Source organism: Diabrotica virgifera, chromosome 9 (assembly GCF_917563875.1).
Source record: "Diabrotica virgifera virgifera chromosome 9, PGI_DIABVI_V3a".
NCBI lineage: Eukaryota > Metazoa > Arthropoda > Insecta > Coleoptera > Chrysomelidae > Diabrotica > Diabrotica virgifera.
In genome coordinates, this window is record NC_065451.1 from 1,264,120 (window position 1) to 1,277,213 (window position 13,094).

General features: G+C 32.5%; 1 protein-coding gene across 7 annotated transcripts in view; it reads left to right on the forward strand.

Moving 5' to 3' along the window:
• The window catches only part of LOC114324911 (liprin-beta-1), a 114,740-nt gene that overhangs the window by 79,387 nt on the left and 22,259 nt on the right, over positions 1–13,094 (forward strand). For 6 of the 7 annotated variants that reach the window (XM_028272827.2, XM_050662856.1, XM_050662859.1 and 3 more), the window contains 4 exons: positions 788–1,006; positions 5,358–5,465; positions 5,556–5,766; positions 11,496–11,721. In XM_028272827.2, coding sequence (XP_028128628.2) covers positions 788–1,006; positions 5,358–5,465; positions 5,556–5,766; positions 11,496–11,721 — 764 coding nt within the window. The remainder of the gene's footprint in view (positions 1–787; positions 1,007–5,357; positions 5,466–5,555; positions 5,767–11,495; positions 11,722–13,094) is intronic. The other variant, XM_050662858.1, reaches the window with a different exon arrangement.

Consider the following 13,094-nt stretch of genomic DNA (forward strand, 5'->3'; position numbering starts at 1 on the left):
AATAGGAAACATACAACACAAAAGTTCCTATGGGCCATTCCACGAACATACGCCTGTTTTGGATTACTTCGACAACGAATATTTGACTGTGCAACATAAGAAGTACGAAAGTAAATGGCGCTAATAATTATTCCAGTAAACAACAATGTAATTTGCAATTTACTTTCGTTCTTCTTATTTTGCACAGTAAAATATTCGTTGTCGAAGTAATCCAAAACAGGCGTATGTTCGTGGAATAGGGTATACCTCACACTATTAACTGCTCAAATCAATCTTTCATTAAAAAAAGAAGAATTATTGGAAATAGTGGGAGTGTATACTAAACTCATAAAATTTTGTGGAATTTATTTCTACAAAATATTTTTATTTTGTACAATAAATAATTTTCTCATTTGTTATCATCAATACATTATAATGATGTAAATGAATAATTATTCATTGGCGTAAAGTTTATGGTTATGTATGTATGTTGGCTATGAGCAGGTATGTTTGGTTTTGTAGTAATTTCCAGTCACGTCTAGCAACCTAATTTCCCAAAAAATAAATTACCAACTTCACTAGACAGTTGTGTATCAGCTGAGCGAATCAACTGTAGCTATTCTTTCGTTTGCTTAAAACATAAGATTTTTTGTCAAATACTAAATATTTAACAGTAATGGAAACAAAAGACATCCTTGTCGCACCTCTTTTTTAATTGTCAATAATTAAGTGTAATATTTTGAGATATATTTTAATGGATTTGTAATTTTGTTGACTAAGTAATTGACGACTATTTCTTCGTTTGTAGGAAATCTTGTCTAGGTCCTCTTTAGAAACTCAAAAACTGGAATTGATGTCGATAGTGAGCGAGCTAAAGCTACAGCAAGCCGCCCTAGAGCGCGAAAACTTGGAATTGCGTAACACACACTACAATAACAACACGGACCCGAAGAAACCACCAATTATACCAAGAATGTCTTCTCAACCGGCTCTTACGTCGACGCCGGTACAACATGGTGCTAACCAGGTCAGTATAGATCTGAAAATTATCTTAGAAACTTTTGTTAGATGTATTCATCTGTTGGGAAATCAGAAAAACTTTAGTACTCGTACCAATATTCGTTTCGATTGCACGAAAATTATCCTACGCAGATATTTGATAGCATCAGAGCAGTATTAACATGTTTTTTATTGTATGTTTCAATACAACTACTGAAATATCTCTAGAAATAGTTTCAAAGCAGTTTTAACATTTCTTTCCATAGTATATTTAATTACAATGAGTAACATAGCTTCAGACCAGTATTAACATGTTTTTCTCAATGAGTGTTTAACTACAAAGACTGAAATAGCCTTAGAAATAGTTTCAAAGCAGATGTAACACGTTTTTGAATGTATATTTGATTACAAAGACTATAGGGCAGTCAATGAGGTTATTTGGCTCCGAATTCCATCCTACTACATCGATTTACTTGATATTTTCACAATAAGTAGAGAATAACTCAAGAAACAAAGTCTACCCTATGTCGATGTGCGCTTTTATCTTAGGGGTGGTTCCCACCCCTTCTCGGAGGTGTAAAATTTTTTGGTTAACATAACCACGGAAGTGGCTAGAGAACCTAATTCTAAGCAAAAACTGTTCAATAATTTTTTTTGAAAACTCAATAATTTTTCGTTACTCTCGAGTTATTCGTAGTTGAAAATTGGCCGTTTTCATTGAAAAATGACACCTTTTCGGGTGGTTTGTTGCGAATGCATCTAACGAAAAAAACTATATAAAACATTTTTGTAGCTTATAAAAAAACAAAGAGATTCTTTCCTTCATATATCTTCTAGTTACAAAAAGAGATATGGTAGGTGAGAAGAGTTTGTTTTTTTTGGTGCATGCTGAAATCGGTGTATTCAACTTGAAATAAAAGAGAAACGGTCGATTTTAGTTGTATAATGCTACCAATACCTTTTGTAGTGATTGAAAAGACCTTTAGAATGAGTCACATTAAATGTCGATTACATTCAAAGTAAGCGAGATATGCTGTAAAAAAAATTGATGACTAACGGAATTTAAAAAAAAATGTGAAGTACATTTAACCCCTCATCCATCAGAATTTAAATGCATCGTTTTCTTTCTACAATACTTTTTATTCTAGTGTTATATCTATGTTCAAAAAGTTATACGGGTTTAAAATGGATAGTTTTTGAAAAAATAAGATCAAATTATAGAGCGCATTTTTAAATTTTCTTAAGAAATTTCCTTTTTCTCCATGTAACTCGAAAATGATAAGAGATACAAAAAAAAGGTACCACACAAAAATGTAGGATTTTGTTGAGTAAAAATTTTATTTTATATTTCATTATTGTATCTCTTATCATTTTCAAGTTACATGTAGAAAAAGAAGATTTTTAAGGAAATCTAAAAATGCGCTCTATAAATTGATCTTATTTTTTTTCAAAACACATTCATTTTAAACCAATCCAACTTTTTGAACCCGTCCATAATACTATAATAAAAGGTATTGTAGAAGTAAAATGATGCATTAAAATTCTGGTGGATGAGAGGTTAAATATACTTCTCATTTTTTCTTAAAATACATTATTTATCAATTTTTTTGCAGCATATCTCGCTTAGTTTGAATGCAATATACCTTAATATTGCTCATTTTAAAGATCTTTTTAAGCACTACAAAATGTGTTGGTAACATTATACTCCTAAAATCGACCGTTTGTCTGTTATTTCAAGTTGAATACAACGATTTGAGCATACACCAAAAAACAAACTATTTTCACCTACCGTATCTCTTTTTATATTAGATCTAGAATATTTATGAAGGAACTAGTCTCTTTAGCTTTTTTATAAGCTACAAAAATGTTTTATATAGTTTTTTAGTTAGATGCATAGTTTTTAAGATATTTGCAAAAAACCGTTCGAAAAGGTGTTATGTTTCAATGAAAATGGCCAATTTTCAACCACGAATAACTAAAAAAAAAAGAATGTGTGTGTACTTTGTACGCACGTAAGAAGTTATACTTCTATTATAATATAATTTCATCGAAATAAATATACCTACTTAACAGTTACAATACAAAAAATTAACAATAATTACCAAAAATGAACCAAAACTTGCAAAACAAAAATGCCAAATATTAAAAAAAAAAAAAGAAAAAAATATGAATCGTCCGGGATTTGAACCCGTAATCTCGCAATTTTTTTATCTCTGGTCCAATGCTCTACCAACAAGGCCATCAAGCCCCATGCTACTTACCTTTCAGATATACATAATTATACATCACGGTGGCAAGTGAAATATAAAAATAGATGTTTTATTATTTTACGCCCAAGGAAGACAAATCCAAAGACACAAAATTATAATAAAAAACCTTTTAAACCACCTTTTTCAAATTGTGCAAGTTGTATTATTAATATTATTGTTAATAAATGAAATATAAATATTTTGACGTTTCACAATTTGACAATTCACTTTTAACTGCAGTGCCTTAAAAATTTTAAAGCACTAGTGCCTTAAAGTAGCATTTCTAACGCTCCTATGGAGTCCTAAAAATTGCATTTTTAACACGTTTGTAGAAAAATATATTTAAAAACACTAATATATTCTTTCCACACCTTTTCTGGACTGATACATACATAAATTAGAACATTTTGAAGTATAACTTCAAAAATATAATATGAAAACTATTTAAAAAGGCAGTACAGTGGAACCTCGATTATCCATCTCTCTATTAACCGTCACCTCTGTTAACCGTCAGGGTCCATACCTACATAAGTTATATTGACTACATAAGTAAAAATTTAGTCATCAATATATTTTGTTGAGCATTGCGATAAGCCAAACGAAATTCGTTGAAATGTACATGTGCAGGTATGCCACCACCGCATTTTTTTATGTAAATAATTTTTGTTCTTATCCAGGGCTCTGGATTAAATTTAAATAGGTAATGATAGATGATACCGTGCTTTTAGAGTTCTATTTTTTTATCGCAAGCCAAAAATAAAAACGCACAGCACAATAATTATTAGTCAATATCTGTATGTTACCATAATTCAGTGTGTCACCATAATACTATGAATTTTTTTTTAATGTTCTGTTAACCGTCTTTTCTATTATCCGTCATACCCTTGGTCCGGTGCCCTGACGGATAATCGAGGTTCCACTGTATAACTATTAACTAACCTTTGTTGTTTCTCTTCCCACAAATTTTAAAACGCAACAACCATACATAACCAAACCGTCAACCGTCCAAACCACAGCTGCGCTACAACTGCCATATTGGATAATTTTTGACATGTCATTTGAACATCCAATCAGAACAAAGTTATAATGCGCATACGCCGGGATCGTAGGTTTTAACATATAAAAATTCACCCTCATATCGCGCGTAAAGAAGTATAACTTCAAAAATATTGAGTGTTCAAAAAAAAATTATAGAACAGTGTTTGCTTACAATTAAATTCTCTAGCCACTTCCGTGGTTATTTTAACCAAGAAATGTTCTACCCCGAGAAGGGGTGGGAACCACCCCCAAGATAAAGGCACACATCGGCATAGGGTAGACATTTAATTAGGAGATAAGTAGAGGTTATTCCCAAAATTTCATTAAAATCCATGCAGTAGGATAGAATTCGGAGGTAATATCCTATTTTTGCTCCCATTGACTGGCGTACTAGAATAGCATTAGAAATAGCAGAGCAGCATTAGCAATTTTTTCGTAGTATATTTAATAATTACAACTAGGGAAATAACTTCAGAAATAGCTTCAGAGCAGTATTAACATGATTTTTATTCTATTTGATTACAAAGACTGGAATAACTTTAGAAATAGCTTCAGAGTAGTATTAACATGTTTTTTTATTGTGTATGTGGTTACAAACACTAGAATAGTTTAGAAATGGCTTCAGAGCAGTATTAACATGAGTTTTTATTCTATATGTGGTTACAAAGACTAGAATAGCTTTAGAAATAGCTTCAGAGCAGTATTAACATGTTTTTCCATAGTAAATTGAATTACAATAAGTATACAATAGTATATTTAATAGCACTGAGAGAAATACCTTCAAAAATAGCTTCAGAGCAGTATTAACATGCTTTCCCTAGTATATTTAATAACAATGAGAGAGATAACTTTAGAAATAGGTTTAGAGCCGTATTAACATGTTTTTCTCTGGTATATTTAATAACCATGAGAGAAATAACTTCTGAAATTGCTTCAGAACAGTATTAACATGTTTTTTCCATAGTATGTATAATTACATTGAGATAAATAGCTTTAGAGCAGTATTAACATGCTTTTTTAACTGTATGGTTAATTACAACCCATAAAATAGCTTCAAAGCAGTATTAACATTTAATACATGTTTAATCGTAGCGACTGAATAGAGTATCACCATCTCCTAGTCCGGTGACGATAGCAGCTAATAGTTCAGGGAGGATAGACATGTCGGCGTCTTATCCAGATGCCCATCAAAGACCAAAGGTAAGATACTATACTATTCGTCTTTATTATAATTTAGTTTAGGTGCTTTTCGTCTATTCAGATCGTTCCTTTTCGTTTTTTTTTTCGCAGACTCCTCCCGCCAATTTCAAACGGCAGATCGACGTCCACTACGGCAGCCTTCCGCGTCAGCAGTTCCTGGTGAACGGCAACGCGGCCAGCGGCGGCGTGGACAACAACGCGAACCCGGCAGCTAACGGAAATAAAAAAGGAGTAGTCTTCGGTAGGGGATTTTATTCTCTGGTAGGGGGCAGGCACAGGGGCTTCTCTGTACCGAATCTAGGTGATAGCTTTGGTCTGTTTTTAAGCATGACACCAACGCAGCCATAATACACTAACCATCTGTTGTTAATGTCGCGCTAAAGAAGAAAACCTTGATGTTTTTGATATGTTTTTAAGGTGACGGTAAAATGTTTGTTCGAAGTTCCCCGTGTTTATTTTTTTTTCATGTTACCCTCTACGTCCAATCTCCTTTCATTTGACGTCTCGTACGTTACAATCGGATCAATAGCAACGAAGATACGATTGAATGCCCTTTTGGCAATGCCGCCATATTTGTTTTTTGATTTATCATATTCGCTATGCATCCACCATATCGTAGTTTTTGGTCCCGTTCGGTTGCTGTCTCCTATGCTTGCCTTAAAGGGAGCATAGTAATCTTCCTTCCTGACGTTTCGTCACGCAGCAACCTAATAGTCTGGGCTGATTATCGGAGCCCCCAAATCGTGTTTTTTTTTTCAATTTTTGCTCCATAACTCCGAACATTTTAACTTTACACCAAAAACACCCTAATAAAAATTCACCGAAATTAAATTCTGCATAAAGACATGTTTTTCCCGATCTGCTCCGACGAAAATTTTTCTCGGAAAATGCGGGTTTCCCAACAAAATCTTTAAATTTCAAATAAAGTTTTAGATAGGTAATTATCTACCAATAATTAAATAACTGGGTGACATAAAAGCTTTCTTGGTTTAGATTATAGTTCCAGAAGCCGGTGAAAATTAAACGAATATTTTAGCAACAATTCAATTGTTAATTAATAATTTACGCTCGTAATAGTAAATAAAATAATTAGGATACGCTGATCAAACTTTGAAATCTTATAAAGATAAGATGCCTATTTAATATTTTGTCGACAAAATATAAATTTTTAATTTTTGAAGTTATACTTCTTTAGGCGCGATTGAGAGTAAATTTTTTCATAAATCTGCGCGCATGCGCACACAGACAGTATGACGTTTAGTTGCTAATCTTTCAAATTATGTATCAGCGCAAATAAGCCATTAAAATAATATATTAGTGTTTTTTAGTAAATGTATTATTTATTATAATTTTGTGTCTTTGGATTTGTCTTCCTTGGGCGTAAAATAATAAAACATCTATTTTTATATTTCACTTGCCACCGTGATGGTTAATTATGTATATCTGAAACGTCAGTAGCATGCGCCTTGATGGCCTGGTTGGTAGAGCATTGGACCAGAGATCGAGAAATCGCGAGATTGCGGGTTCAAATCCCGGACGATTCATACTTTTTTCTTTTTTTTTTAATATTTGGCATTGTTTGGTTAATTTTTGGTAATTATTGTTAATTGTTTGTATTGTAACTGTTAAATATATGTATTTCGTTGAAATTATATAATAGAAGTATAACTTCTTACGTGCGTACAAAGTACACACACATTCTTTTTTGAATAAACTTTAAATGTTTAAAAAAATAGTAATAAACAAATTAACGTTTCTCAGAAGGTTTTTATTATATTCTAATTTTAAAAAATAGGTAAAATGCGTATTTCAAAGATCTTGAAAATGAATGCTTTAAAACTTTTTTTGCAACCATTTGCAAAAAAGTTATGAAACAGCAAAGTAAACATACGATTACTACGCTGTTTATAATTTTTTTTAATTTTTTCAAAGCGTAAAAGTGAGTTTAAAGTGCAAGCTAATTACTTACAAAAAATATCGATTATTAGTTTAATGGTTATATTTTAATTAAAGATTATAAATATTTTTTTGTACACATGCGAAAGTAGACTAATACAGTACCGTAGCTAAAATTTTCACTCGAAGCGACGACCGTCGCGCGACGTACAGTTAATAAATAAAATCATATTATTATGTATGCTGCGTGTCAGTCGCTTCGAGTGAACATTTTAGCTCCGGCTCTGTATCAAGCCTACTTTTGCGCTAACAATTACAAAAAAAATATTTTTAATCTTTGATTAAAATATAACCATTGAACTAATATTTGATATTTTTTGAGAGTAATTAGTTTGTACCATAAACTCACTTTTAAGCTTTGAAACAATTAAAACAAATTATAAACAACGAAGTAATCGTATGTTTACTTTGCTGTTTCATAGCATTTATTGCAAATGGCTGGAAAAAAATTTTAAAGCAATCATTTTCAAGACCTTTGAAATACGCACTTTGAGTATTTTTTAAAATTATAATATAATAAACAATTTCTGAGAAATGTTAATTTGTTTTAACTATTTTTTTTAAACATTTGAAGATTATGCAAAAAAATGAAAAATTTATATTTTGTCGACAAAATATTAAATAGGCATCACATCTTTATAATCTTTCTAAGTTTGATCAATGTGTCATGATTATTTTGGTTGTTGTTGCGACTGTAAATTGTTAATTAATTGAATTGTTGCTAAAATATTCGTTTAATTTTTACCGGCTTCTGCAGTTATAATCTATACCAAGAAAGCTTATATTTCACCAAGTTATTTAATTATTGATAAATAATTACGTTCCCAAACAATTTATTTGGAAATTCGAGATTTTGTTGGGAAAACCCACATTTTCCGAGGAAAATTTTCGTCTGATCAAATCGGGAAAAACATGCCTATGTAGAATTAAATTGAGGTGAATTTTTATTTGAGTGTTTTTGGTGTAAAGTTAAAATCTTCGGAGTTATAGACCAATAATTGAAAAAAACACGATTTGGGGGCGTCATTTACCAGCAACTAAAATTGCTGGTAAATAACTTTTCCGTGAATTTTGCTAATTAGCCCAGAGTATAATAACAGACAAAGGTCTTTAAAAGCTGTAGTGCCAGAAATCGCCAAAAACCCTAGAAGGTATACCATATCTTTTCAGAACGAAATTTTATTCACTGCCACCTTAAAGAGCATGCTTGTATCAAAACCATACCAATCTCGCAAGTTCTTCAACCATGAAACCTTTCTTCGTCCTGGACTGCGTTTGCTTGCTATTTTCTCTTGTATAACATTTGTAGCAACCTATATTTGGGACCTCTTATTACATGTCCGATGTACTTCAGCTTTCTCTTCTTGATGCTTTTTGTATATTCTCAGTGTAGATAATTCTAGTATTGTGGAGTTTCGAATCTTCTCCGCCCAAGAAACTTTTAAAATTCCTCTACAGCACCACATTTAGAAAGCCTCAAGGCGATTTAGATCATTTTATTCACAGTCCAAGACTCGACGCAATAAAGTAAGACCGAAAACATGTAGCAGCGAAGTAGGCGGATCTGCAATGCCAATTTTAGGTATCTGTTAAGTTATCCATAATGACGAAACATGTCATGTGAGAAATTTGCAATATTTTCAAAGACTTTATTTTTGCGTTACTCTCTAAAACGTATCAAAAACAACTAGGTTCTAAAATGTAAGTACTTGTGAATAACATTCAATCCATCTCTAAATTGCTCAATGAATTGTGCGGAAAGTTGAACCTACGGAGATATTAGAATAGGTATCAAAATCATGAAAAAAACGCTTGCTAATGAGATAATCATAATTAACACGTTGGAACATCTGCCACCCATGACGTCATGCGCCATCTTGAAAAGGGCGTGGTTTATGATGCGACTAAACGTCAGACGTCATTGTTGTCATATTTAAGGAAGTAGATTGATGTACGATCGATATAGAACATTTTTTCGTGTTAAAGTACCCCAGCACAACAAATGTTACTTCAAAATGTTAAATGAAGTTGAAACAGGTTGATTAACCGTGAAATATTTTTTCAAAAATATCTAGTATATCACACGAGGTGTTATTTGGCAATTTTCTGATAGGAATACTTGTTTTGCGTTAAAAACATTGCTCCAGTGATCAAATAGCCAAGACTGAGCTGGAGGTCACGATACAAGCTAGCTAGCTACAAAAATGACAGGTTAAAGATAAACAGAAGATTTGACAACTGACGGATAACAAGTTCACATTGGAGCGTGGTCTACCGCTCTCTTGTCTGACGCCATCTTGAAAAGGGCGTGGTTTATGATGCGATTGAACGTCAGACGTCACTGTTGCCATATCTAAAAAGGTAGTGGATTGCTGTGCTGTCGATATAGAACAATTTTTCCTGCTAAAGTGCCCTTAACCCTAATAAGCCATTATTAGACTGTTTTATAAAAATACCTCTTGAAGACATTTAAACATGATTGGAAGTGCTCAAATGTATTTTATCCTAAACAAACCAACAAACTGACGACTTCTTCCGCACAATTCAGCAATATAAACAATCTCTAAAATCAAAAAACCGATCATGCTTTTGAGAACATGTTACCCCAACCTCATTGCATACTACAAACTTGTAATTAACAGTTTCATTCAATCATTTAGTAATCTAAAAATAATTTGTGTACTAAAACTATATTTTTAACCCATTGCAAGGAAAGAACTAAACGTAAGTCTAACAAAATTGGTCTTGTGTTAATGCGATTTTACAATCTGTTCACAAAATGGCTGATTTTCACCACGGATTTAAGCTTTTTTGATTGGTGCACTTCAACTTTTTAACAAGCTTACTGAGAATGACTGCGAAGAAATTGCTGAATACCGTAGCATTGCTTTTGTCATCTTGTCCACTATAGCTTGAGGTCTTGAGGTATGGTTACCAGTGCTATCGGTTTTGAACCGTATAATCCAATTGGGCGTTATTGCTCGAGCTCAGGGGATTTCCCCACGTTTTTAACCTATGATGATGCCACTTTCTTTTGCGTTCGTTTCACCTATGTCTTGAATTCTTGTCATGTGATCTACTTTCGCGACTTATAAACTAACTTATAACGTACAATCAACACCTACGTTGAGCATTGATGAAAAAAAAATACGCTTTAATTCACAGACTAACGCATAATATGCTTATTTTTATTCAGAGGTAATACTTAAATTTTTCTTCCTGGCATCACTGTGTCTATTTCACAAGAACTAATACATGACAGAGTGGCAACACTGTCGAGGTACTAATTTTATGTGTTATCTGTCAAAAACAGATGTGTCATTGATAATATTGAACCATAGAGCTTATCAACGCTTCTCATTTGTTTTGGGCTTATGTCATATGTCGTATATTAATATTATACGCGGATTATACAACATATGACAGAAGCCCGAAACAAATGAGAAGCGTTGATAAGCCCTATTCCTGTAACTTTTTGGATCTATTAACTCAATGACTCTGTTTCAGTATGTACGACAATTATTTTGTAATAAACAGCACTTAAATGGTGAAATTATAATGAAAATGACAATTTTACCACTCTTAATTGATCTGATGTCATGATAAAACGATAGGGTTATAGCAGGCAGAAAAATTTAAGATATTGTATATCGAATATTTGCAGATCAGCAATCACCTTCATCGTGTGATGTTTTGCACCATTTTATGTGTTTTACTTTTCATGTAAAAGAAGAAAACTTGTTTGGTATGCTTAAAATGTTACTTTTTATAAATTAAACGAATCATTCTACCATTTTAGAGGAATATGCTCTTACAATAAGTTATCAAACGTAAGAAGATAGGGTTGCCACATTTACAGGTGGCTTAAATATAAATATGGTAGAACATAACCTAACATAACCTATATTTTTAAGTTTCCTTCAATATTACAGCATTTTTTATGTTTTTTTCTGATATTATCGAATATAACGATTTATTATTTTAAAAAACCATGAAAAGTAAATCATACTCATCTGTTGATCCTACTTTTTAAAAGTTTTTAAATAAAAAGCGTAATTTTTGTCATGATTTTAGCGGAGACAGAGAAAGTCGTCATTGAAGATGGGTCCATGGAATCGCCAGGCTCGCCCAATATCTCCTTTAACAAATCCAAAGGAATCAAAAAGATTTTTGGGAAAATCAAAAGGTCTGGCTCTGGTAATCTGGAAGATATTCCCGGTCTGAGCGAATTCCAGCGTGGCGGGGTCAGAGCCACGGCTTCAGCTCGACTAGGATGGAGCGAACCACAGATCGTACCAAAGTAAGTACCTCAAAGTTTTCTTCTTGTCTTGATTGGCTTTACAACTCGAAGTGAGTCGTTCTATCCCAATCCTAGGTAAATCGGCTTCGACATCATTCGTCCATCTTTTTCTGGGCCGGTCTACTGATCTACCGTCTGGTCTCTCAAAAACACTGTCTTTAACACTCTGTCTTTATCTGATCTTAACACATGGTCTGCCCATCTTATCCAATTAGCTTTTATATGTCTGATGATGTTTTCAGTACCATGCTGCATACAGAATTACCAATTCAGCATTGTGGCACCTTATCCACTCTCCTGTCAATTCATCTCTTTGAGGGCCAAATATCATTCTGAGAAGTTTCCTTTCAAATACCAGCAGCTTATTTATTTCCTGCTGATGTAGAGTCCATGTTTAATTTCCATATTTAACAACTGCGCGAATAATTGACATTCACTGTCTTAATTTAAAATATGTCAAACCGACAAACAGGTGTATGTTCTCAAAAAAATTGATAGTGTGTAAATTTTTTTTTTTATTAATTAGCTAATAGTCCTGTCGCCAGTGGGGGTACAACGGCCTCCTTAATTCAGATGGACTTACCCAAGTTTTTTTTTATGTATTTTGACCCGTAGAACACGAATTTTTTGGGTAACAGTCGATCCGGATGTCGATAAGATTGTTATAAACAAAGAACTTGAGGAATCACATAACAGCGGTTTTTCGCAAAACAAAACATTTTTTTGTATTTTTTGGGTCATTCTAAGCAATAAATGTTTTTACAAGTTTTTTCGTAGGATGCATAGTTTTCGACATAAACGCGGTTAAACTTTCAAAAAATCGAAAAATTGCCATTTTTGAACCCGAATAACTTTTGATTAAAAAAGAAAATAGCAATTCTGCTTAACGTATTTGAAAGTTCAAGCCAAATTATATCGGTTTTGATTACTTGCAATGCTAAAAATTTATTTTTTTATTGTTAAACTAAGCTATAAACACATAGTGTTTCCCGTGGAAATACATGCGTTTTAACGCATGCTACGTAGAAATAGCCTCGCTTGCACTTGTACCTACTCTACCTACTCGTTCGAATTTAAATGGGAGATCATTGAAAACATCACTCAAACACTATGTGTTTATAGCTTTGATTAACAATAAAAAAATAAATTTTTAGCAATGCAAATAATCAAAACCGATATAATTTGACTTGAACTTTCAAATACGATAAGCAAAATTGCTATTTTCTTTTTTAGTCAAAAGTTATTCGGGTTCAAAAATTGCAATTTTTTGATTTTTTTAAAGTTCAACCGCGTTTATCTCGAAAACTGTGCATCCTATGAAAAAACTTGTAAGTACATTTTTTGCTTAAAATGACCCAAAAAATACAAAAAAA